Below are 27,646 nucleotides of genomic sequence, written 5' to 3' on the forward strand. Positions count from 1 at the left end.
ACTGTACATGTATTTTCTAAATAGAACACTAGCGGCCTTCCGCCCTTGTTGCGCCGGGAACTACATGTCCCACAATGCATCGCGCACCCAGCCGCTCCGTGATTGGTGGCGTGAAGTGTCACAAGCGCGCGCAGGTGACCGGAGCGCAGAAGAAAACAAACAGCGCGCAGTGGCGCGGTGGCAGAGCCGCTCGGTCGCGTTACTGCGGAAACTTTCCGCCGAGTTGCGACTTCGCAGGCGGCGCGACGGCCCGGGAACGCCACCCGTCGCCCGGCTTACAATAACCCCGTACTGAAAACTCCGTGGAAAGTGACAGTGACAGACGCGGACCGCAACTTTGTACTTTCTGACCTTCAGCGGTAAGTGATGCAGCGCAGAAAGTTTTTATGTACCTATTTCAATAAAAAGATGGGTAAATATCTAATTTGCCCCTGGCGTATTAATGCAACAGGTGTGCGTAATATTATTTTAACATTTAATCTCCTGCGGTCGGGCAGTTAGATTTATTTCTGCTCTGTTCTGTGTCTCTGTTCCTCTTCTGCGCCGCTCTGCATGCAGTGTGAAGGTGCAGCTAAATTCCCTCGTTATAACTGCGGTGCCTGTGATGCAAGGCGCGCCTAGCCGGAGACCAGTGGCCCTATTTACGCCCCAGATGTGCTTATTTATAGGCCGTGGGTTATTTTTAAAAGAGGGAGTTATTACTTCACGGCCTGTGGTGCCGCTCGGACCGAAATAAACCCACATTGCCTCCACGGTTGCGCGCCGAGCCTCATCTGTCCACAGCCAGCGGCTTCTGATTTAACCTTGAAAGGCCACTCGGAGCCACAGGTCACCTCGAGGCGTCCGATCCCGCGTTGGTTCTTCTGGTTCTGCTCCCAGAGCATCAGACTCACATCAGTGACTTAGAATAACCCGTGTTGATGAAGTGGAGACAGTAGGGGTCAAAGGTCAAGTGGCCTGTCTGTAAACACAAGTCTTTAATTGCGAAAGGCCTGGTGTAATTTAGCACGCGCTGTAGCCGAAGCCCCGTGCTCTTATTAGTATTATTAGTAACGATCGTCATTATTAGCGTTATTTTTATCGGCAAGAGAGCAGCATTCCACGTCACTCGCTGCTGGGGTGGGTGAAGCGAGGCCTGTCCAGATAAGCCTCCATTCAGCCGTCGCGGCGTGGCCGGCGTGCGCCGTGTCTGCTGAATCCGCCGTCCTGGCCGGTGGCGGCTACCTGTCGAGCGTCACACGCAGGTGCAGTTCCCGCCGCGCCCCGCCCATCCGCGCCATCTCTTTCCATTACGCGAGGGGCTCTTGGTTGAACATAAACCGCGTCCAGGTTAATTGTGAATACGAGTTGGAAAAGCCTCGGCCATGGCAACTACTCCTGCTGACCTTTCCACGTTCACCCCGCGGGTGCGTGGTGACGTGTGCGGTGCTCGAGCGGAAAAGCTCTCCGCTGTCAATGTGCAACCCAGCTCGGGCTCCGCTAAAGAGCGTGCAGTGGCCCGTTTAACGCGACAGCTGTCCCCGGCAGCCACACTGACACCGGTGCCCGCGCTGCAGACGGGGCACGCCGCTTTTTCAAATGTAGGGTCCTTGCAGCGTACCCTTCAAATCTCTCACCATGACAACCGCGGCTGCTTAAAGGTCAATTTACCCGGCATTTACCTTGTCCAGAGCGACTTACAATCAGTAGTTACAGGGACAGTCCCCCCCCTGGAGACACTCAGGGTTAAGTGTCCTGCTCAGGGACATGATGGTAGTAAGTGGGGTTTGAACCTGGGTCTTCTGGTTCATAGGCGAGTGTGTTACCCACTAGGCTACTACCACCTACTGGCATGTGCTACTACCACCCGAAATGGTTCTGATGTCTTCATGTGGCATCCAAATGTGGAAACAAATCGCCGTTCGAACTTTGTTATTTTAATGTTTGCTAATAAAGATCAAACGGACTCATTTTCACCCACAAGCGTAGACATATGTTCCGAAATGTGACGTTTGTTCCCGGTTCTGCGATTGGCCGGCACGTGGGTCACGTGGCTCTCCGCTGCAGAACCTGCCTGTCCGGTTCCTCAGCGCGGCCTGCCTCCTGCTCGGGCCGAGGTGTGAGGCAGGGCGGGGCCTAATTAACCCCCGGTGCGCGTGCCGGGTTCCTGGAAAGCCTTGCCAGATTTAATTTTTTTTTTTTTTTCGGGCTGTTGGCCGGAGAGCAGCTCTGTTGTGAAAATAGTCGTGGAAAGTACACGTCGGCGCCGCCATGTTCCGTACACGGCCCTGTAAAACACAGCCGCAACTGGGGCAGTGGTGGCCTAGCGGTTAAGGAAGCGGCCCCGTAATCAGAAGGTTGCCGGTTCGAATCCCGATCCGCCAAGGTGCCACTGCACCGTCCCCACACACTGCTCCCCGGGCGCCTGTCACGGCTGCCCACTGCTCACTCAGGGTGATGGGTTAAATGCAGAGGACAAATTTCACTGTGTGCATCATATGCTGTGCTGCTGTGTATCACATGTGACAATCACTTCACTTTACAACTTGTAATTGCGATAAACGGCTGAATGAAGTCATGTGACTGTGTCGGTATTGGACGCAGCAAGTTTAATAAAGCACGCCGGGGGCGGCCTGAGGAAGTGATGCCGCCAGGCGTTCTCGACGTGGCTTCTGGCAAGACTGTACGCACTTCCCCGTCTCCATCTCCGGCTGGCGACGCTTCCGCCGTCTGCCTGCAGCCGTGCGGCGAGCCGTGGAATCTGCTGATTAATCATGTGGCGCGCTGCCATTTTCTAAAACCACGTGTGCGACCTGCAATATTTCCATGAAACAAATCAGAAAAACCAGATGGATGTTGGTAAACATCTGGGGCCAGTGGTGGCCTAGCGGTGAAGGAAGCGGCCACCACCAGGGTGGTAGTAGCCTAGTGGGTAACACACTCGCCTATGAACCAGAAGACCCAGGTTCAAATCCCACTTACTACCATCGTGTCCCTGAGCAAGACACTTAACCCTAAATTGCTCCAGGGAGACTGTCCCTGTAACTACTGATTGTAAGTCGCTCTAGATAAGGGCGTCTGATAAATGCTGTAAATGTAAATGTAAGCGGCCCCGTAATCAGAAGGTTGCCGGTTCGAATCCCGAGGTGCCAAAGCACCGTCCCCACACACTGCTCCCCGGGCGCCTGTCATGGCTGCCCACTGCTCACTCAGGGTGGTGGGTTAAATGCAGAGGACAAATTTCACTGTGTGCACCTTGGGCTGTGCTGCTGTGTTTCACATGTGACAATCACTTCACTTTCAAAACAAACCTGGCGTGCTGGGGCATGCTGGGTAATGCTATTGGCTAAGCGTTGCGCGACCTGAGACAGAGCAGGGCCTGATGTTTACTTCCCAGCGTCATTCTGCTGCACAGCTAAACATGGTCACCTCTGCCGCGGCCCTGGCGTCGCGTCCCCTCCTCTGTTCCCCAGCACGGGCACGTGCCAGCTAGGGCAAAGGCTGGCATTCCTGTCATTCCACCGAGCCAAACAGCTCCGGCCCCCTTTCACGCACGGAGCAGGGGGCCGAGGCGCGTTGGGAAGGGGGACTACTACATCATCGGTGACGGGACTGCGGTAGGTGGCTCCGCTTATCTCCATGTGCCATCTCCTGTCTGTCGCCCACAACTCACCCACGTGCATTCCTGCCCTCTCGCCAGCCCGTAGAGCTGGTTCTCCACATCGCATACCTCGCTGCCGGCCCGAGTGTGACTGGCAGTAGCCTATTGGCAAACACTGTCACCTGCGAGCCACCAAGTCACAAGTTCAAAGTCACTCTGGAGAAGGGCGTTGAGGCGTCGCTCATCGTACACGGCTATATTTACCATACATCACGTAATATGAGCACTTCCTGGTTTACTAAGTTGGCAGAAGAATAATAGCTTTTGGACACGACAAGGAGGCTACGTCAACTACATAAAAACGCGTTTTGGACGTTCACAATCTGGCAACTCCATTTAGTGGACACTGAATTCTGATCATGTTTAATTAATGTGTATTCAGGCCTGTTTGCGCAATATTATTTACACATGATTCGAAAACTATATTAGGTATAATAGATGGTTTGACTTATATATGACATATATGAGGGCATTAATGGCTCTTTCAGATCAACTCATCTATCAAAAAAAAGTCGGAAGTTGAGTTGCCAAGTCGACTCGATGTCGAATGTGCAGTCCCACGCAATGTTCACATCTCCAGCTGTCCTTTGTATGTCCGTTGGTGGGGCGGAATAATCAACGCTGGCCACGTCCCATTAATCCCGTCTCCGGCCGGGAACGACAGGTTCGGTTCCGCCGGAGGCTTCTATCAAGGAGCGAGTCATTTGCAAAATAGGGCCCTCTGACGCCGACTAAAAGCACACATACATCTATATTATAATTCTATATAATATTATATTATAATAAAATAATCCGATTTTAGAAATCGACTTGTTCTAAATAGGGAATCGTAACAGAAACTAGGAAACTCATTGTTGGAACTGAAATTATGAATAAAAATGAATAATACGCTGAGGGGAACTGAGGTTTCCTCCAAATAAACACACTGGGGAAGGGAGGAAATGGCAGAAAAGCTCTTTTGTACCGGCGCTCCCAGCTCAGAAGCGTCCCTGTGCATCGGCCATTGTCAGGCGCACAAGGCCTCCTTGGTTGTGACGCCGTCCTCCTACGCTGCAGCGCTGCCATTGGTCCACGACGCAGCAGCTGCCCAGGCCAATACAAACAGGGGCTTTTCAGCTCCCGTCTCCCACGCCGAAGCACCTACTGTAAATGCATTGTTGTCTCAATGTAGTTTATTAAAAAACGCTGCAGAGCCAGATCTCCGAGGAGCCCGCTGTTCCTCCCACCCAAACACCAATGTCGGGTCGTGCTCTGGCTCTGCTATTTTTTGCTTTCTATGCACGCCGCGCCGGTTAGGGGTTGACGTTTGAGGTCGAAGGGCGTGCGTGGGGCGAGTAGTGTGTGTACCCACTGTGACGCAGGAGGCCATGCTGAAGGCCTCTTCAGAAGGTCCGTTTGATGTCTGTTCTGGCGCGATGCTGCAACGTACTGTAAACAGAACTGCTTTTCACGTCCGAGAACTAGTGACTGCACCGCTTCATGCGGCCTTCTAGCCAGACGGTCTCAACATCCTCAGCTGGAAGGTCACCGGTAAGTTCTGCCCCAGGGCTTTGTTGTGTTGTGGTGTTAGTTGGAAGGAACGCTGCCCTGTGAAATGCGATGCTCCGACATTTCGTCACGGCTGTTTGTAGCCCGTCCCTTTCCCAGCTGCTCTGGCACCTTTGGGAGACGCCGTGCACCTTGCTCAGATTTCATGACGTGACTGAGGCAGAATATCTCTGCCTGTGACTGTACCTCCAGTTCCTGAAGTTGATTCATGTAAGCTCTGACATTGCTGATAATTGCCATTCCGATTTATTAAAGCCTGTACATAATATATACATAATAATGAAGTAAATAACTCTGTCCAGTCATTGGTTACGTTGGATTTATTGCAGGCAGCATCAGACAATATTTTTAGGCCTGCTCAGTTAATTATGATTGCAATAATGATTATTTAAAATGATTAGTCATTGAGCATTGAAACAGCCAGTGTTTATTGAACAATTTTCAATATTTCAATTTTAACAGTGTGATTGCAACTGAAAAGTTATATAAAATTTAACATTGCGTAATATGTGGGTGTGGTTCAGGAGGGCATCACTGCACAAAGCATAAAAAAATAATATTTGTAATTCAAAATCATTGAATTTTTTTTTCCCCGTTGCTTTCTGTGGCAAGCAAAGTTACAAAAGATACACAGAATCTTTAATATAGTAAAAACTAGAATATTTTTTTGCTCTGTTGATAATAGCAGTAATTGAATGGTAGCATAGAAGCATTTTCAAAATTGTCAGCATGCAAAACATGCCCTGGACATCACAAGGTCAGCCACCTAAGCCAAATATTAAAGGTCGTGACCCCCGCGATCATAGGGTGCTTGTGAGTCAGACATCACACCACAGTTAATTCTTGTAAAAGAAAAGCCACTTCCTTAAAATTAAATGTAAATTAGCGCCTCCCCTCTGAAGCTCTCTGATGACCTCAGATCATGTGACCGCCGACCCGTGGACGGCTTCCTGTTCTGAACCCCGGAGGGGCTATCCGGAGGGGCTTGTTGGGCGCGACAGGGAAGATGACTCAGCCGGTTCTGCCGCGCTCTGGATGAGCGGGTTATTATGTAACGGGGTGGGGGGGGGCGCTCACCAGCAGGGGGGGCCGAGTTTGGCTCTTCGGAGGATAGCATTCCGGCCCAGAATAGCTTTACTGCCGGCGCAGGGCTCCTGTTTAAATGTCAGCCGGGCCCTGAGACTGTACATCCTGTCTTGTGGCAGAGATAAAGGCCCGTCAGGGGACAACTCTGCCGCTGACAGGTACAGGTATGCAGATCTATGCCATCGCTACGCTACACTAGAATGGTGACAGAGGCGTCCCGAGATGCAGATAAGCCACACAGTGGGTGTTGTTTGTCACCTGATCACCCACGTCGTGCCCTGCAGACTCTTCCCTTAACATTTACATTTATGGCATTTATCAGACTCCCTTATCCAGACCGACTTACAATCAGTAGTTATAGGGGACAGTCCCCCTGGAGCAACTTAGGGTTAAGTGTCTTGCTCAGGGACACAGTGGTATTAAGTGGGATTTGAACCCGGGTCTTCTGGTTCATAATACGAGTGTGTTACCCACTAGGCTACTACCACCTAACGCTTGCTCTACAAGTTTAGGGTAACTTCTAGGTCAATGGGGAAAAAAATGACAAAAAAAGAGTGTGAGACTTAATTTAAAAAATGGGGATGATTTTCCAACAGGCCTGAAAAAGTTCCTGTGTTAATGAACGTCTCATGAACCTGCTTATGGTGATGACAACAGATGGGTGGTAGGTGGAAGTCCCTGGTTCAAACCCCACTTACTACCATCGTGTCCCTGAGCAAGACACTGAACCCTGAGTGTCTCCAGGGGGGGGACTGTCCCTGTTAACACTGATTGTAAGTCGCTCTGGATAAGGGCGTCTGGTAAATGCTGTAAATGTGTTGTGCAGAGCAGCCATGAAGGTAAAGAGATGCAACTGATCCAGAACAGCCCTCCGTTACATTTATTGTATTGTTACATTTATTGTATTGTTACATTTTAGAAATGCAGGGTCTTATATATTTGCAACTATTACCTATGGATTCACAGTTTTTCACCATAATAAAATTTTTGGAAATGCACTAGTTCCAGTCAGGTGGCCCTAGCGGTTTAGGAAGTGGCCCCGTATTCAGAAGGTTGCCGGTTCGAATCCCGATCCGCCAAAGTGCCACTTAGGTGCCACTGAGCAAAGCACCGTCCCCACACACTGCTCCCCGGGTGCCTGTCATGGCTGCCCACTGCTCACTCAGGGTGATGGGTTTAAATGCAGAGGACAAATTTCACTGTGTGCACCGTGTGCTGTGCTGCTGTGTATCACAAGTGACAATCACTTCACTTCATAAAAGATCCGGTCAATAAATAATTTTTTGATTGAACCCACTGTTGAGTGACAGACTTCCCGGTAGCTCCCGAGATTTCCCGCTTTTCCGGGTTGTCCAGTGACTCATGGCCCGGAATACGTCTCCCTCTTCTTCACTGACATCTAACACACCAACCCACACACTCCCCCGGCGTGTCTTAAACGGGGAACTCCTCCAGTGTCCTTCGGCTTGGGGTGGGAGGGGCTTGTCCTGCCACACTGAGGACTCTGTTGTTCCTCTCTGGGTCCGCCGACGTCTGGGGTTCATTTAGGGGAAGTGGAGGAAGTGTGCCGGCCGTGTTGGAAGAGGAGGCTTCGGTGTCACTCCCTCCTGTCTCTGTCCCCTCCCTCGCCGCATGGGTCACGAGCCGGGCTGCTCTCACGCACGCGTCCTCGTATAAGACGCGGCCGCTGCATGCAGCCCTGTCTCGCAGGATGTTATCGCGCTGATGTGACGGCCGCCGCCATTCAGAGGTGGGTGTTTACAGTCTCTGCATTGGTTGCTTGGCGACGTGATGGTCAGCGTAGTGAATATCAGGCCGGGTGTTGAAGATTGTTAAAGTGATGAGTACCGGGTCACCGCCGCCCTTGAGCTGATTGGTCGTTGGGGTTGAGTCTCGGGGACGGAATGCTCTGCTGTTTTCTGAATTGTGGAAGCGAGATGGAAATGGCTTTGTTTATTTTGATTATTTAAGACTCAGTAATGCCTGATGAACCTGGCAGCACACACACACACACACACACTTCATACTGCTTTCACTATGGAAACTGGGGTCTATTAATAACCTGTAAATTATTGTTACTGTGCACCTGTTGCCTTACTGCTTCTGCTGCGAATGGCACTCAGGCCAGATTGTTTAGCACCACAGCAGAACCATAACAATGCAGAAAGAGACCAGAGGGGTACTAAACCAGAACTGAGCAGTGTTCAAAGAGAGGTGTAACTGCAGTTGTTTTTGTCTTATTTCTGGTCTGGTCTTTGTGTCAAGCGGTCATTTTAGTCTTTATTTGTTTAGTCACGTCCATGCTCATTTTAGTCTAGTCAAGGTTCAGTTGACTAAAAGTCTGAGAGTTATAGTCATTTACTCAGACTCAGTAATACTCAAAATCCATTCCAGACATGGAAGACGCTCTGATTATAGCCACAGAGCTATAACAGAACTGTAACAGAGTGGTAACAGAACAGCGCTATAACAGAACTGTAACAGAGTGGTAACGGAACAGAGCTATAACAGAACTGTAACAGAGCGTAACAGAACATGGCAGAACTGTAACAGAGTGGTAACAGAACAGAGCATAACAGAACATGGTACAACTGTTTCAGAGAGGTACCGGAACAGATCTATAACAGAACTGTAACAGAGCGTAACAGAACATGGCAGAACTGTATCAGAGAGGTACCGGAACAGAGCTGTAACAGAACTGTAACAGAGCATAACATAACATGGCAGACCTGTAACAGAGCTGTAACAGAACAGACCCATAATAGAACTGTAACAGAGCATAACAGAACATGGCAGAACTGTAACAGAGTGGTAACAGAACAGAGCTATAACAGAACTGTAACAGAGCGTAACAGAACATGGCAGAACTGTATCAGAGAGGTACCGGAACAGAACTATAACAGAACTGTAACAGAGCGTAACAGAACATGGCAGAACTGTAACAGAGTGGTAACAGAACAGAGCTATAACAGAACTGTAACAGAGCGTAACAGAACATGGCAGAACTGTAACAGAGTGGTAACAGAACAGAGCTATAACAGAACTGTAACAGAGCGTAACAGAACATGGCAGAACTGTATCAGAGAGGTACCGGAACAGAGCTATAACAGAACTGTAACAGAGTGGCAACAGAACAGAACTGTAACAGAGCATAACAGAACATGGCAGAACTGTAACAGAGTGGTAACAGAACAGAGCTATAACAGAACTGTAACACAGCATAACAGAAAATGGCAGAACTGTAACAGAACAGAACTATAACAAAACTGTAACAGAACTGTACAAGAACATGGCAGAACTGTAACATGAATGAAACGTCTGTACATTAAAGAAAGAAAGTCCAGTTGCCATGACTCAACTTTCAGACAAATTCACCTGGATGACTGACAATCTTTACAAACAAAGCAGAGGCATAATGGAACTGTAATAGAGCCATAATGATATTTTTTGTTATTTTTCTGTTCTTCTGCCACAGTTGTGGACGGTGACAGTCACGTCTCTGTGTTTCTCTTCCCAGTCGGAGAACCCTGACCCCTTCCTCCAGGCACTGAGAAATGTAGAGATCAACTTCCTGACGACACTCATACCTGTTTCAGAAGTTTCTCAGCACAAAAGAGGTAATTCTTGATGTCAGATATGTCAAATATCAGATGTGTGGTTCCGTCAGGGACCGGCATTCATCACATGACTGAAGGCCACTGTGACTCAGCATTCTTTCTATGTGACAGTTGCAGCTGAAAAATGATGAACCTGGATTTTTTTTGGAGAGTATAAAATAGCTCCATGATCTCATTCTTTTTTCGAGCGTGTTTGTGTATCTCTCACAGTATCGCGATAAAACCACACATTGTATGAATGTAGATCAGACGGGTGTGTCCAGTACCAAGAGGGACTAACAGTCGCCGCCCTTCTGAAGACAAAAGTCAATTTTTTTTTCTGCTGTTGTGGCCACATCTGTATATATATCCACTTAAATATATTTTATGTATACAGACATACACATTTTCTTTTTTAATACACTCATCATATTTATTTGTACAGTGAACTTTTTATATAATATGGTTGGCATATTGTCTATGCTATTGTCTTGCTGCTCTTATCTTATACTGTCCACTTTCTGACAATGTAAATTAGCCACTTGTGGGACTTATAAAGGATCATTTCATCTTCTCTCAATGGTCTAACATCCCCAAATTCACACCGGGACCTGGAACCAGTTGGAACCTTGGTTCCCACAGACAGGTTTCGATTGTGTGTGTGCACCTGTCGGGACTTCACTAGAAATACCCCGAACATGTGTGGCGTTCATCCTGACCGTTTTGTTTGTGAAATAACTTGCCGTTTTAGATCTCAGCATTTATCCTGCGTTACTGGGTCCACAGTCGAGGTTGTTTACAGTACGTTCTGCAGCGTAGTGACTTTCTTTTTCTCGTCGCTGCTTCCCTCGGGAGGGTGACTGTTGTGCACATGACCGTGGGTTTGTTTGGGGAAGTTTCATCATGGGATTCCATGAAAGCTACAGCGTCGGGGATAAAACTTTTTTTTCTTTTAAAAGGTTGAAATCTGAAATTGTGCAATCTGCAGTCTGCTGCTCTCTGCAGCACAGCAAGAGATTATGATATAATCTCAACATGATGAGGATGTTCATTATTATTATTTTGTGCTCAGGTGGTAGCATGGAAACATGGAGTCACACAAATATGTTTTATATATTTTTATATATTTCTTTGCTCTGATTACTGCTTTACACACTCTTGGCATTCTCACGATGAGCTTCAAGAGGTCGTCACCTGAAGTGGTTGTCCAACAGTCTTGAAGGAGTTCCCAGAGGTGTTTAGCACTTGTTGGGGTCCAGCTCACCCCAAACCATCTGGATTGGGTTCAGGTTCGGTGACTGTGAAGGCCAGGTCATCTGCCGCAGCACTCCATCACTTTCCTTCTCGGTCAAATAGCCCTTACACAGCCTGGAGGTGTGTTTGGGGTCATTGTCCTGTTGAAAAATAGATGATCGTCCTACTAAACGCAAAACGGTTGGGATGGCATGTCGCTGCAGGATGCTGTGGTAGCCACGCTGGTTCAACTTTGAATAAATTCCCAACAGTGTCACCAACAAAACACCATCACACCTCCTCCTCACATCTCCTCCGCTTCACAGTGGGAACCAGGCATGTGGAATCCATCCGTTAACCTTTTCTGCGTCTCACAAAGACATGGCAGTTGGAACCAAATATCTCAAATTTGGACTCATCAGGCCAAAGCACAGATTTCCACTGGTCTAATGTCCATTCCTTGTGCTTCTTGGCCCAAAAAAATCTCTTCTGCTTGTTGCCTCTCCTTAGCAGTGGTTTCCTGGCAACTATTTGACAATGAAGGCCTGATTCACAGCAGTCTCCTCTTTACAGTTGTTCTAGAGATGGGTCTGCTGCTGTGGCATTTATCTGGCCTCTGATCTGATCTGCTGATAACTTGCGATTTCTGAGGCTGGTAACTCAGATGAACTTGTCTTCAGAAGCAGAGGTTACTCTTGGTCTTCCTTTCCTAGGTCGGTCCTCATGTGTGGCATTTTCGTTGTAGCGCTTGATGGTTTTTGTGACTCCATTTGGGGACACAATTAAAGTTTTTGCAATTTTCTGGACTACTTTCTGAAAGTAATGATGGTCACTCATTTTCTTTAGTTAGCTGATTGGCTCTTGCCATAATATGAATTTTAACAGTTGTCCAATAGGGCTGTCGGCTGTGTAGTAACCTGACCTCTGCACAACACAACCAATGATCCCAACCCCATTGATAAAGTAAGAAATTCCACTAATTAACCCTGATATGGCAGACCTGCGAAGTGAAAACCACTTCAGGTGACGACCTCTTGAAGCTCATCGAGAGAATGCCAAGAGTGTGCAAAGCAGTAATCAGAGCAAAGAAACTAGAATATAAAACATGTATTTTTAGTTATTTCACCTTTTTTCACCTTTTTTTGTTAAGTACATAACTCCACATGTGTTCTTTCATAGTCTTGATGCCTTCAGTGAGAATCTACCAACGTAAATGGTCATGAAAATAAAGAAAACACATCGAATGAGAAGGTGTTAAAACTTTTGTCCTGTACTGTATACGGTACATATGCTGTACTGAACATGTAGGTTTAGCGTACCTGGTTTATGGTTGTTACACAGTGTGTTACACAGCTCTTTAGATACATGTTGACAGGGGTCAGGTGAGGTCAACAGGTCATGACTGACACTGATATGATATTTAAAGAGGTTGATAACTGTGGGCAATAATATAGATGGAGATATTTTCGTGATGTCTTGTCACTATTGTCACATTAGCTAGTTGACCCATCAGAACACATAAATTAAAGCACCTGATGACCTGCATGGTTGGTGATGGTAGTGGGCGTGGTCACGTTTGTGTACAAGGGATATGAGGAGGACAAAAGGAGGAGATGGACGCTGGGCAACTTTTAAAACTTTGTTTATACTACCATCTTCATCATTTGGTAATTCCACGTTTTTCAGCCTCTGGGCCTACAGACAGGTTCTGAATGTGTGTATGCACATGTCTGGGTTCAAGTGTTTTCTCTAGAAATACCCCAAAAGACATTTTGACACAACAGGTTGATTAAGAATTTTTCTTTTATTCCATCTTAGCTGATCTCACCTGTTATTCTACTTTAGTTTGTCTCATTGTCATGCAAACAGTTGGTTTAGTTCTGTTGATTTAATCACAAGACCAATCAAAGTGGTGTGAAGTCTGTGAAATGGGGATTTTTCTTTCGAGCTGCCACCTTGTTTGTCTGTGCCGTGTTCTCAGCCGCACGTCGTGGGGAAGTCATCCGTGTGTGTGAGCGATAGAGAGAAAATAAAGAGGAAGGAAGGCGGGGGAGTCGGAACGCCAACCGCTCATCTGCCGCCGACGTTTAGCAGCGTGAGGTTGAGGATCGGAGGTCACTCACCACCTCCCGGCCTCACTGGCTGGGGGTCCATCAGAGAACATTCTCAACACGGGGGGGGGGGGGACATAGCGCACTGAGAGCGCATCTGTACACACACGCGTGCACAGGGGCCGGCGGCGTTCCCCAGGGAACAGGGTGTCCCTGAAAAGAGGAACAGAAAGTAAGGGGTTATTTTGGGTCCCTGGCACAGCCAGACGTGCCTGGCTCTGCCCAGCCAGACGTGCCTCCGAGGGCTGGACATTTTTCCCGGGGGTTTGAGGCACGTCGGAGTTGGAAAGCGAGTGAGGGGGGCGTCCAGGAAAAAATAAAAATAAAAAATTAAGTTGGGAAATTCAAATTTGCTCAAGGTTCCAGCCGGTTGCAACTTGCTTGGCGTCCCACAGCTCAGCGCAGAGATTACCCACAATCCCGTTCTTCCAGTTTCGTTGCCGTGCCTCCGTTTCTGTTTCACTCCCCTCTCCAGCGTTTGAAGCTGCGCTGCTATTGGCCGCTGTGACAGTGGCCCCCTTTGTGCGCCGCCGTCCTAACGCACGGCGGTCGTTCTCGGAAAGATGCTCCCCGCCCCCCCCCAGCTGCATTCTGGGGCTTCACTGTAAGCACAAAGGCCACAGACTCCGGGTGACCTTGTTACGGAACCCCAGCACGGCCATGAAGGGAAAAGCATCTGCGTTCTTCTAAATCTTCTCCCTCTCTCACCCACGTGCACATGAATGACCGTCACCGTGCAGACCTCCACACACAGACGCACAACAGACGGTCCCTCTCACTGTCCGTCTGATTTAATTTGGAGGTCAGATCAGCAGGGTCCTTCGCTCTTTCATTATGGCTTATAAATAAACCGTCTCCCTGTGTGAGGAACGTGACGTATGGATGTGTGTGTTTCCTGTTCACGAGTACAATTGTGTTCTGTCAAAATCACATTAGATGATAGTTGTAAAACGATTGAAAGTGATTGGTTTTTGAAGTGTAATTGAATGGAAGTGGAATAGAGCTGTAAATCTTGGCTCGTCAGGTCGGGCTCAATTTCTATCATTTTATTCGGACTCGGGTCGGGTTGAGCTTGAGCTTTATGATTCATAAATTTAATTGTAAATTTGTTTCGTTGAAGGTTCATTTTTAAATGAAATGCTAATTGGATTTGCAATTCTCGGCCACCGTTGTCAGGTGATGCGTTTTAATTATTTGAGAGAGATGCGAAAATGGCTCCTAATTATGTTTTAAGCCCGATCATTTCCCCGCACATATCCTTTCCCTCTTATTCTAGCGCTCGTAGCGCGTGTAAAACGTTTAGGGCTTTTAAAAAGCTAGACTTTTTGGGCCCAATTACAGTTCTAATGTGGAACCTCGCCTTTTTCACAGCATCTTTGGACAGCGATTGTTGTGAATAAACTTGTGTCCAGACTCCTCACAGCATGAAAAGTGAATGTCAGTGTCCTGTCCTCATTGTCCTGTTGAACGACCAATACCCTGGTACTTTTTACTAATTCACGTGTGTTTGTTTTAATAATTTCTGGAAGGAATGTGAGGATTTGCGTTCATTTTTATTTCAAATCTAGATTTGGAGGTAGTCAAGTGTAAATATAAGCAAATATCAAATATCAGTGACATTGCAGTGATTTAGACACCAGCTGAATTTTTGTTTCACCAAAAAATATATAATTTTTTTTTTTTGTTGTTGTTGCCAGACCAGTTCCCCCACCCACCCTGGCATGGCCCATGGTGCCGGCCGGTGTCACAAAGCCCACAGTGTGTGTTTTCTGGTGCTGCTTCAGTGCTTGAATAGGAGCTGTGGTGGTTATGGTACCTCCTGGTACAATGCGGCTTTTTCTCCGCTCCTGTCTTCTCTCTCTGTTCCTGGTTTGGTACAGTTCACTCTCGAGATTTCGGAATTTCTGGAATGAAATGATAGTGTTACATGGTTTTAGGTACATGGTTTCTGTACAACGGCGCCACCTTTCCTTTTTAGTCTGGCTGGGTATACTGCAGGAACATGTACTTTTGCAGTTCAGGGCGGCTCTTCCCTGCGCCTCTTCCCCGGCCGTGTGCATGCATGCTGAAGTGTGTGTGGGCCCTCCGGTGGGTTCTGTCTGAGAAAAGATGCTCACATGAGCTCCCAGAAACACAAGGACCACATGACACTCATGTGACTTCCCTGTTTACGACCAGAGTTACGCCCCTTTGGCTGGAGCTGGTTGGACATCAGCATCTGTGCTGTGGTATCTGCTGGACTGATGGAGTTGCAGGCGTGTGTCTCTGTGTGTGTGTGTGTGTGTGTGTGTGTGTGTGTGCTAAACCTTAAATTGTCATAGTAGAGCTTTTCAGTCATTTGCACACAAGCTAGAGAGAAAGAGGGGCATATGAAGGATGTTTTTTATGAGCTTTAGGATTCAGTGGATGTTGCGTGATGCCCTGACACAAAACAACTCAAATTAATGCACAGTTAACACCACTTTTACACTACTGATTCTCACTCCCCCTGCAGCAGTAGGGCCGTATGCTGCCATTTACTTACATTTACTTTCACTGCATTTGCCGGGCGCTCTTGTCCAGAGCAACTTGCGTAAGTGTTTTGAGATGACTGTCATGGTAATCCCTCATTTGGCTCACTAGGACCCGAGATATATATATATAATATGAATAATAAAGTTGGATTCTGAGCTAATGGTACTTGCGGATCAGGTCCTAGTGAGCCAAATGAAGAATTACTATGTATGTGTGTGTGTATAAATCTAGATAAGAGCCCTGTTTAATTTTCGTATTTTCTTTTGTATTGTCTGTTGTTTTCCTGCTTATGCCTTTTGTATTTACAGAAATAAGCAGACAGAAACAGGAAGTGGCTGCCTGCTAGTTAACTCTATGTTGGCAAGGACGAACCAACTACCCACCCAGTCCCTTTTGGACCTTTTGGCATATAATTAATTTTGACACCCAGGAGATGAAGGGGGAGGAGCCCATAGGCGTGATTGACAAAAGTCAAGGTGATGCCTCTGCCTCGTTGGGCAGGTTTAAATGGTATCACCGTATCCATACATTTTACATGGTCTTCCCCCATCTTTCTTCCTGTCATCTCCAACCCCACTACATAAAAGGCACGAAATCACCAAAGATTTAAGCGAATAGTATTTTGTTGGAAAATCCAACAAAAATAAAAGGAATATCAAGGTGTAGAATAATTAATAGTTGTACGGAGAGCCATACAGGACTATAATAGATTAAGTAATGGGAGAAGAGGAAATCAAATAAGGTTTTTACACCCTCCAGGCCCAGTCCTGCCCATCACCAACAGGCCAGGACCTCAAAGCACATTGGGGGTCATCACAACTGTCCCCTCATCACTTTTATTCTCTTTTCTTCCTCGCTGCAGCTCCTCTCCCGCGTTCGGGCTGGACTGCGTGTCTTTGGCGGGACGCCCTCCGCGCCCTGCAGCCATGTCGTCTCGCACCGGCCTGCGGCTGCAGTTGATGCGGGAGCAGCTGCAGCAGGAGGAGCTGCGGGAGCGACAGCAGCAGCACCAGGCCATGCCGCACTACAGCCAGCTCCGCCCGGCCGGGCCCACGCCTGCCATGAACGCCCCCAGCAACTACCAGGGCCACATGCAGGTGCCTGTGGAGGTGCTCAAGGTGAGAGACGGGGGGAAAAAGGGCCCTGGTTTCGAATTCTCCCATCTGCAGGGAGAAAATGTGTTGCCAGATAATGATGTGATTTAACTGCCGTAACTAAATGGGTTTCAATTCAATCCAATTGGTTCCTCATTGAGGAATCTGCTCATTATATACATTATTATATTTACTGAATATGAAATACTGGCAGAAACATTCCGGAAAGTCTGGGTGGGTTCCGGAAAGTCTGCCCGAGGTCACTTCTCTTGCCCTGCATTCCTGTGACCTGTGGCCAGGTTAAATTCCTGCCACTCCTCGCACTGACGCAAAGTGACGTGGTTGTCATTGTGAAACACTGTTGTGGCACTACTAAATGTGTCCTCTGGTTCTAACCGTCACCCCCGGTGACAGTGGGCAGCCGTGAAAGGCCGCATGCCCAGCGCGGCAGGTATAATCATGGTGGCCGGGTGGCCACACACGTTACTATTGCGACAACGCCGCGCTCACAAGGTCGGTGGTGGCTCATAATTGAATCACGGACCTCAAGACTGCCAAGTCACGTCTCCGGGAATCTCCCTAGCCTGATGAGCACGGATCTGCTACTTTTTGGGGAAACCAGTCCTCGTGCGCTGGGGAACTTGTGGCCAGAACTCCCCAGACTGTGTTCCTCCACCCCGAGACCTGTGGGCGGAAGTTGGCGTTCAGATCTCAGATGCCCCCGTGATGACCTAATCCCCCCAGAATTTTGGAGTCTGCTGTGGAATGGCTAAGCGGGGGGTAGCCCACCCTAGTGGCCCTAAGAGGATGGACGGAGCCACACCACGAACGGAGCCCAAATTAGGGGGATTTGCGAGGTCCCATAATCCCGTCACATGGTGAAGCCGGAGAGGGGCGGCCTGGTGCCCGAGCGGTGCGTCCATCTGAGGAACAGAGGGGCTTCTTTGTGGCCGGAGGAGCTCCGGGGATGCAGGAGTGAGGATAATGTGCTGGGGCTGCTGCCAGGTAGGATTCCTCAGAGGAACAGGTACAAATCTAACACTTTTTTTTTTTTTTTTTTTGTCTGATCGCCTAGATACCTGTGATGCAAGGTGACCGTGTGTGTGTGTGTGTGTGTGTGTGTGTGTGTGTAGGATGTGAAATGACGTGATTACGGATGTCATTACTGGTTACCTGTCAGCGCTCCGGGGACTCGGTGCGTCCCCGCCTCGCCCTTAAACCGACGCCTGTTTTGATGCTGCAAAGAAGGGAGGCGCGTAGGAGCTGCGTTCGTGTTGATTTCTAAAAGCAGAAACGGGTTCGTGCCACGAGTTACGTAACAGCAGAGCTCCCCGGGTCATGTGATCGGCTGCAACTTCTCCTCTGATGCGCGCTGGCCGTATTTCTTCAGCGTTTTATTTCCCTGCGTCGGAACAGCCTTCTGAAAATGTGAACGTTTGCCGGCAGGAACGAACGGAGAAGTTAAAGTTGAATTTGACGTGTCACGGTTTTGTGCGCCCTGCACGGAAGAACCTGTGACCTTGACTGTTGACCACCAAAATAGCAGCTGTTCATCCATCCGTTTATACGTCCCTGGCGATGAGGAGTGGGCGGGAACCAAAGTCCCTGCTGCGTCGGGTTGAGATTTGGTGACTGATATTGTTCTCATACTTATCAACCAACCAATCAGTCAATACAATTTTATTTATGCAGCACTTTTTACAAAGTACATTGTCACAGTCACCACCCGAAGGAAAAGAACCCATCCAGGGGAGGTTGAATGAGAGTTTTCCAGGAGATGACGGCATATACATTTACATTATTTACCAGACGCCCTTATCCAGGGCGATTTACAATCAGTAGTTACAGGGACAGTCCCCCCTGGAGACACTCAGGGTTAAGTGCCTTGCTCAGGGACACAATGGTAGTAAGTGGGGTTTGTTTCCCGCTAGGCTACTACCGCCCTATATAAACCACCATATAGAGGTTATTGGAGTCCAGTTATGTATTCTGAAGCTCAGGTACCTGCCCTTTTTGCAAGAAGCATCAGTTCCCAGTTAAAAGTGTGCAGTGCTCAACACTTTTTCTGCTCCTTCAGCTTTCCTCGTTCCAGTTCCAGCTTCCAGTTGATCAGTTTTCACTGTTTAAACGCGGTAACGCCGTCAGACTGGTTCCTTTGTCAGGCAGCTGGAAGCGTTGATCCCGGCTTCCCCCCAAAAGATCATGTCCCCTGGATGGAGGTCAGGATCGAGGTGGTCGGCCATAATCCTCAGGATTGATCTGCGGTGGCCCTTCACTCTAAGGGGACAAGGGCAACCGAGCCATGCGGCAAACTTAGATTCTACGCTGGTGGCCTAGCGGGTAAGGAAGGTTGCAGGTTCGAATTCCGAACTGCTAAGGTGCCACTGAGGTACCGTGCCCACACACTGCTCCCCAGGGGCCCGTCATGGCTGCCCACTGCTCACCAAGGGTGATGGTTAAAAGCAGAGGACATGTTTTGTTGTGTCACCGCGTGCTGTGCTGCAGTGTTTCACAATGACAATCACTTCACAGGCTTTAACTGGCCGGCGTCAGTCCAGAAGGCGGCGTAACCGGCCCTGCGGCGGTCCGAGCTTCCGAGGGGAGGGGGGCATTCTGCTCCCTTCCCGACCTTCTGTAATTTCAGTCCACAGCAACTGCAGCCCCACTGTGACTTTGACAGGGCCATACTGGGCCCATTCATCAGTGCACTGGAATCTGTCCCCTGGCCAGGCGGGGCATTGTGCCGTATCTCTTACCAGGGCAGCGTGCAGATTATTCCCGTCATGAAGGGGGTTTGTTGTAAAGCTCTCTGTTTGTCCGAGCTTCTGAACGTGGCTACTGTTCGGATTGCCTTGCTAATTTGACGGCAGGAGGGGACAGAGATGTGAAAAGTTTGATAACCCTGATATTGCACAACCTCGGCGAGCGGAGCAGCATTTTGTGCATTTATTCACATCAAAATATGCACTAAATGAATAAATGTGAATGAGTAACCACCCGAGTGACATAAAAAGGGGAATTAGGTATTGTGGAGCGTGCCGGGGGTATAAAACTCAGGTCCTCCGTGGGCTGAATTAGGGCCAAAGGTTCGAAACGGGGCCATTAAATCTCCCACCTCCTTTCATCTGAGGTTGTTTGGTTTAAACAGCAGGACTGTGTTCCGTGTGCGACCCACGCAGGTGCAGACCCACCTGGAGAACCCCACCGACTACCACATCCGCCAGTCCCAGCGGCAGCAGGTGAAGGAGTACCTGTCCTCCACCTACGTCCCCAAGCAGGCGGTGCACGCCGTGGCGGGGGCCTTCCAGCCGTCCCCGTCGTCCCTGCCCCAGCCGACGGGCAGCACCCCGCCGCTGGCGTCGCCACACCTTCACGCGGAGCAGCTGAAGACCTCCGCGGGCAACAGCGCCCCTGCCAGCCCGATGTCCATGCTCCGCATCTCCAGCCATGAGAATAACGTATGACATGCACGTTCCGTACACACTCACACGCGTAATCGGCATGCGGGTCTGCCGGACAGACTTGAACGGAAAGTCGTGAGGAAAGAAGCCGTGATAATGCAGTTTTGTGGTGGGTGTGGATGTATCTGATCTGAGATCTGAGATTCCTCAGTGGTAATGAAAAGAAAGGGGAAAATACGCTGATCTTACGCAACGCTACCGGCTTCCAGCTGCCTCTGTTGTATTAGTTGTTATTTCTCAATGCTCCACAAGGACACCAAACCTAATGACACGTGGGTCGTGCTCACTAACGTCACATTCACCAGTTCACCCATCAGAAACCACGAATTAAATCGCTGATAACCAGCAAGTTGGTGTTGGTAGCGGGCGTGTAGAGAACGGAGGAGACTGCGAGGACGGCCGCTACGCTACACCCGGACGTGACATATTGACAGGAGTGAGGAAGTGAGAGGATCTGTAAGAGCCGTCAATCGTGCCTACGGGTCCCTCCCCCTTTTAAGCTTTCAATATAAAATCATCATTAAAGATCTTCTTGATCTTAGAAGATAATAATTTCACATGCAAAATGGGCAGTTAGTTTCTAGCCACGTGGTTATTTCTGTAAATTCAGGAGACATAAATGCTGATGTAGTGAAATAACCCCGCAGTACAACGCCAGGGCTGCATGTGCCCAAGAAAAAGGGAAGGTCAGAAGGGCCAATTATGAGCACAGCGCAGTAATTAGAGATTAAAGAGTGACAGAGTGCCCCGCTCACATTGGACAGACCTTTTGAACCGGGACAGACTTTGGTCTGATCTCCCGGTGTTCTGCGGTGGGAAACCTGTGACAAAGTGTCCCACCGACTGATGCATTCGGGTCGGTTCTGGTCGCGAAGCTCATGCGCTTGCGGTTTGTTTGTTTCTGCAGCAGATGGACGACCTCATCGATGACATCATCAGCCTGCAGTCCAGTTATGACGACCTGCGCGGCCACATTGACCCCGTGCAGATGCCAAACACAGTGAGTTGAGCCCCACCTTGACGCAGACCACTGAAGCCCCCTCTGTTTGGGGGGTTTCCATGCGCCCAGTCTGAGGCCCTCGGACACTGCATCTGGAGAGGAACCGTCTTCTGTTCCAGTTTAGTGCCACCATGTTCTAATTCTGCCGCTTTAAAAGTGCGGATCGGAGGCGCTGCGCCCGTGGACGCCGCCGACGGCTATCTGCTGATCTGCGCCCAGATTAAGCCCGCCCCCCTCTCCCTGCCCGGCCCAGGGGGACATGTAGGCCCGCCTGAGCATTTAAAGTGTTTAATTGACTTAAATTATTGACGTGGAGCGCTGAAGGGTGCAGGGAGGGACGCCAGGCATTCCGCCCTCGCTCTCCCTCGCCGCATTTAAAGCGGCGGGCCGAAAATTAACAATTAAGCCACATCAAGTTAGACTTCAACTTGTTTACAAGGCTTTTTGTGATGGGACCGGCCGGAGGAGCGGGGCTCCTGACGGGGGGAGGCAGGGCTGAAAGTCCAGATGGGGGAAAGTTCACCGCCCCTGTGCCGGGGGGAGCGTTGAAGAGTGCGGGTTTTGGCCAGGCCGCCGTCAGTCCTGGTGGAGAGAAGGACGCGTCCGACGGGGCCGCCATGAAGGAAATGAGTAAAACCTACGCCATCGTGGAGGTGATCGAAGGGGACAAGATCCAGCTGGTAAGACGGCGGGTCTCGGTGATTGGGGGACAGGAGGCTGATGGTTCTCTCTCTGTCTTATTGATCTTTACTCGGTTCTGTCCAATCGTGACCCTCTTTTTTTGAAGTAAGTGCCGAATCTGGCAACGTCCAGCTTCGTTCGGCTCCCGCGGACCCTCGGGTTTGTAAGAGTCCTTGCAGGTCTGCGTGTGCAGCAGAAGAGGGACTTTTTCCCTTCAATGAAATTAGCTTCGCAAGACCCACACAATGCGAGCTCTGTCTTTACTCGTGCATCTCCTGGAGAAAAAAAAAAAAAAAAAAAAAAAAGGCCTTTTGTTGTCGTGATTTCATTAAAAACGTGAACCGTCATGCATGCGCTACTCATCGCTTGGCGTCGAGGGCCGCGATGTTTTCCGGCCTCCTCGTCCCTCCCCGTCTCCGCGGGATGAGAGAGACGCCGTGCGCAAGCGGGGGGCTTTAGACTTCGAACCCCGCTTCCCTCCCGCGTCTTTGATCAGCGGGCAGCGGCCGTTTGATGTGAGGGGCCGAGCGGCGGCCGGCTCTCGCCCCGGCGCCGATCAATCAGCCTTTGTTTGTGCGTCGCGTCCAATCCGCATACGTCAGGAGAGACGGAGAGACAGAGAGAGGGAGGGAGGGACGCCCTTGTCTTCAACCGAAACGGAGTGGTAACGGGAGTTGGACGCGCCGCAGCTTTTTACTGTTGATGTGTGTTTGTTTGCCTCCAGTAGCCTCAGCGATAAGGTATCTCCGGTGGCGGATCGCGAACTTATCTGTCGAGGCTCATTATCGGCCCGAGCGGGCCCGCTATGCGGCGAGGGCATAAACGATATGGCGTTGAGAATAAAACAATAAAACGGAAGGCCGATAAGAGATACCCTCGCCGTCAATCATTGCTTTTTCGGCCCAGGAGCCGGCGGGAGGGTGCGAGATTTGGCCTGTTATCTCGCCCTTTTACAGCTCCTCGCAGATGATATATACGCTGGATTTATCACCTTCCCTCCACTGTGATGATTTACCAGGGTTATGCCAAACACGATGCTGTAAAATGTTCATTTTCTCGCAAGGCAGGACAAACCGTCTCTCCAAGGACACCAGGGCTTTTATTTTATTATAGCAGCATCATCATCGTCATCATCATCGTCATTATTAGAATTATGAGATACAGTATTCTAAATGTCTGTGTCTCTGTGTGTGTGTGTGTGTGTGTGTGTGTGTGCAGCTCCCCTTGTCCAGCAGCCATCTGGATGTGTACACGGGCCCGGGCGTGGCCGCCCCCACCGTGGCCATGACCAGCAACTCCTGCCCGGCAAACCTGAACATCAAGAGGGAGCTGTCCGGTACCCCCAACCACCTCATCCGTGCGTATCCCGCCCTCCCATCATTCCGGGGTCACGAGGTCAGCCCTCATCCATCCGCTGCCAGTGACCCGGCCTCCTCTTGTTTCTGTCCAGATGCCGATGCCCGTGCCATGGCCAAGGAGCGTCAGAAGAAGGACAACCACAACCTGAGTGAGCGCTCTGCTTTTTTTTTATTATTTACAACCGCTGTGTAAAGTACAGCGGGCGCGGCTTTTGCCCGGCCATCAGCGCGGCGCAGCGGGGCTGGATTCAGCTGACGCCGCGCGGCACCCTGGTGTATCGTTAACCTGCCGGGCCTGATTCTGCTGTGTTGGCGTCAAATCGTAATTACCTGTGACAGGGATACGGCAGGAATCGGGGAACGCCGCCGGGCTCACATCCCCACTGTTCATTCTCATTCCAGTCTGGAACACAAGTAGACCAGTTTTTGGACCTCTAAGATAAGCTGTTTCCATATTGAGGACTGAGAAGTAACATTTTATGTGTGTGTGTGTGTGTGTGTGTGTGTGTGTATCTATGTATGTAGAATTTGTGTGTATACACTACAGACCAAATGTTTGGACACTTTCTCATTTGATGTGTTTTCTTTATCTTCATGACCATTTACGTTGGTAGATTCTCACTGAAGGCATCAAAACTATGAATGAACACATGTGGAGTTCTGTACTTAACAAAAAAGGTGAAATAAGTGAAAACATGTTTTATATTCTAGTTTCTTTGCTCTGATTACTGCTTTGAACACTCTTGGCATTCTCTCGATGAGCTTCAAGAGGTCGTCACCTGAAATGCTTCTCCAACAGTCTTGAAGGAGTTCCCAGAGGTGTTTAGCACTTGTTGGTCCAGCTCACCCCAAACCATCTGGATTGGGTTCAGGTCCGGTGACTGTGGAGGTCAGGTCTCCACTTTTTGTTAAGTACATAACTCCAGTTCATTCATATCTATTCATATGTATTCATTTATTTATATTTTTCCACTACAAAGATCCGCCCAAGAGCTTTCATTTGATATGTATATCTCAATGTCACCCAAAATGTCACCCCATGGTTCAAATGTCTCAATATTTCCTTTTCATAATGGCACAATTTATTCAATTATGAGATTAATCCGTTAAGGATAAGAGTTTTTTTTTTTTTTGGTCTTGTTCTATGTTGGGTCAGGTCAATGTTTGAGTGTGCTGAAGTGTGCAAAAACGGACTAATGACCCGTCCTTTCACACACTTTCTCTTAGTTGAGAGGAGGAGGAGGTTCAACATCAATGACCGCATCAAGGAGCTGGGCACCATGATTCCCAAAACCAACGACCTGTAGGTCCAGTGCTTCTCTGAAAGAACCCTTTTACCCTGGCAAGAGGCAGGAAGCCCGCAGTTCACCGTTTTTTCTTGTTGCACAGGGACGTGCGCTGGAATAAGGGGACGATTTTGAGGGCCTCGGTGGAGTACATCAAACGCATGCAGAAGGACATACAGAGGAGCAGGGAAGTGGAGAACAACTTCAAACTCATGGAGATTACCAACAAGCAGCTGTGGCGCCGCATACAGGTCAGACTCGTCCCTTCCAAACGCGCTCTCTCCGGGAATGCATTTTATTTACTCAGCTTAGTGAAGTTTAGGGCATTTACGGCCATGTTCTCCTAATGGGACATGTAGCATATGGGGCGTTCACCCATCAGAAGGCTTGAGCTGCATGTTGGTTTTGGTAATGGGTGTGGATTGTCAGTCATCCTTGGGGCTCCTCCCCCTTTTAAACTGAGTTAATAAAAACATCATTAAAGTTCATTGTCTCTAGTTCATTTTGGATGACGGATGGAGTGTAAATGTGCCTCGATGTGACGTTCCTCAGGAACTGGAGATGCAGGCCCGTCTGCACGGCCTCCCCAGCTCCTCCCCCTCCAGTCTGAACGTTGGTGACATGATGAACCCCTTCGTGAAGCAGGAGACCAGCCCAGAGGAGAATCACCGTCCCCACCCACCAGGCCTTCACCCCCAGCCCGGCCAGCCTCAGCCCCGGGGCCTGCCCCCCCTGCCCCCGCACCTCCACCCTCAGGCGCCGCTGCAGTACCCGGCCGTCGGCAGCTCCCAGCACTTTGACTTTGGCCCGCCGATGGACCTGTGCGACAGCACCGGCGCCGCGGCGGGGATGCACTGTGGCAACTACGTGGATAGGCTGGGGGGTCTGGGCGACCTGGGCCCGCTGGGCGGGGCGGAGGGGCAGAGGAGCGAGCTGAGCTTCTTACTGATGGATGAGGCTCTGTCCCCGCACGGGTGCGACCCCCTGCTGTCCGCCATGTCCCCCGAGGCGTCCATCGACAGCAGCCGCCGCAGCAGCTTCAGCATAGACGACTCGGACATACAGTGACCCACACACACAGCAATACTCCCATAACAGCCCCCTTTCATCTAATCAAAACCCACACACGGTTTTTAATAAATAATAAGAAAACGACACAGACACACTCTTCTCAATGTTGCCGAATCTCCTGTCTTCAGAAGGGAAACAGATCGCCGGCTTAATCCCTCCGGTTCATACAGACGCTTGAGGGAACCAGGTTCCGTGTAGGGTTGAAACCTTGAGGCAGCTCTGCTGGGGGAAGGATTCGGAGAAGACAAAGCGGAATGTAGGAATCTCCCTCTTACCACTCAGGTGTGACATGTGACCTCGGATCACTTGAAACCTGCCATCGGTTCGGGCGCCATGGCGGGGGCCACGCCCACGCGTCCTCTCAGCCAATCAGCAATGCCTTTTTTTGTTGTTTATGTGTCATTCAAGAGTTGGGGGGGGGGGGTCATAGGTTAGATTTGATGGAACTGTGTAAAAAGAAAAGAAAAGATAAAAAAATCGATAATAATGAAAAGACTCTGATGCACCACGTGTTTTTATTTTATTGTATTTCTCCCAAAGCACTCGTAAAGTTTTTTTCACTTTGTACAAAAAAAAAAAGAGTTTTTATTTCAGGTTTTAGAGATCACTAAGCCACTTAAATGTTCTTGTCTGTTGGTTTTGATTGTGTATTCTTTTTTTTTTTTATTTTGTCCTTACAGAAATTATCTTTTCTATCTTTGATGAGTCAGGTGCAAAGCCATATTATAGGTTTTTTTTTTTCCATTTCTTTTGGGTAAAACATAGTTTGAAAAAAATTTAGGCTTTTAAAAAAATTGAAGGACATCTGCAATGTCATTTTTATATTGATTTTTGATTTTATAAGAAAATAGGCAGCAGTTGTACAAAGTCGAATGATTAATATTCATTTTAGTGATAATTTGCTTTTGTGAATGTGAATTGACCTGCTGTACAGTAGACGTAGCGTTAAAAACCCGAGCATTGTGGTTTTTACTCATGGTGCTCCGAGGATGACGAGATGTCTGCCCCAACGCCTTCACCACTCCATTTTCCACAAGAAATGCAAATCTTTGACTTGGTACTGTACATTTTGGGGTGTTGGGCTGGGTGAGGTGTCCCCTGAAAAAAAGCACTGTTTCAAAAAATGCACAATACTGGAAAATTCTATGCAACTTTTTTGCTAGATGTTTTTTTTAGGCTTTATGATGTTCAGATGTACCTGTCACAATATTTGAATGATATAATTCTATTGGTTGGTCACCCAGCTCCGTAGTGAACCGTCGGTGAAGCCGACTCCAGGAATGACAAGGTTTGCAGCTCTTTGGTCTCCTCGTGACTTCAGTATTCGGGGACTGCGACGCTCGTATGGGTTGCAATAAAAATTGGTGAAAATTAGTGAGCGTCAGAGCCTCATTTCCTGAGTGGACGTGTCGTATCTGCAGGATGGCCCTGCTCTTTACTGGAGTTGTGATGGAGCTGCATGATTGACACTGTTCATTAAATGGCTTTGAGTGATGGGAGAGCTGACTCTTTATTGCTAAATAAATTCTAATACTCATCTTTATTTTACATTTTATATATTAAGTGGCATCTCATTAAATATTTGATCTTCACACCGCAATCATTTTCATATTCAACCACGAGAGGGCGCTGCACGTTCATACAAATTTCCAGCACAGCCTTTCTAATGAAAAAAAATATTAAAAGTGGTTTGAATAAAATATAAATCATATAGTGGAGTTTTGACACCATGAAAACGTTCATGTTGAAATAAAAGCAATTTTAAACGAAACAACAAATTATATTTTTCAGTCTACGTATAAAGTAATTGTCCTTTTGTTTAATTTCAGCACACGATGACACAGTAAAACATGTCCTCTGGGCAGTGGGCACCATGACAGGCGCCCAGGGAGCAGTGTGTGGGGACGGGACCTCCATCAAGGGGCATAAGCTAAATTTTGCCATCTTGAGAGGAGAACAACAAAAAA

At 48.8% G+C, this 27,646-nt stretch overlaps 1 protein-coding gene across 4 annotated transcripts; it reads left to right on the plus strand.

Annotated features, from left to right (window-relative positions):
• Positions 1–156: 156 nt before the first annotated feature.
• On the plus strand, positions 157–27,173 carry tfeb (transcription factor EB). 4 transcript variants are annotated; one of them, XM_028997943.1, is made up of 10 exons: positions 157–359; positions 9,792–9,891; positions 16,591–16,846; positions 20,002–20,280; positions 21,191–21,283; positions 23,183–23,321; positions 23,415–23,471; positions 24,550–24,625; positions 24,712–24,859; positions 25,161–27,173. In XM_028997943.1, exons 3-10 carry the CDS (start codon positions 16,655–16,657, stop codon positions 25,674–25,676), a joined length of 1,500 nt encoding a protein of 499 aa, XP_028853776.1. In that variant the 5' UTR covers positions 157–359; positions 9,792–9,891; positions 16,591–16,654; the 3' UTR covers positions 25,677–27,173. The 4 variants fall into 4 exon arrangements, with proteins under 4 accessions (XP_028853776.1, XP_028853775.1, XP_028853773.1 ...); XM_028997942.1 differs by having other exon boundaries at positions 9,750–9,891; positions 23,183–23,471; XM_028997940.1 differs by having other exon boundaries at positions 23,183–23,471.
• The last annotated feature ends 473 nt before the right edge of the window (positions 27,174–27,646 follow it).

This window comes from Denticeps clupeoides, chromosome 12, assembly GCF_900700375.1.
Source record: "Denticeps clupeoides chromosome 12, fDenClu1.1, whole genome shotgun sequence".
Classification (NCBI taxonomy): Eukaryota; Metazoa; Chordata; class Actinopteri; order Clupeiformes; family Denticipitidae; genus Denticeps; species Denticeps clupeoides.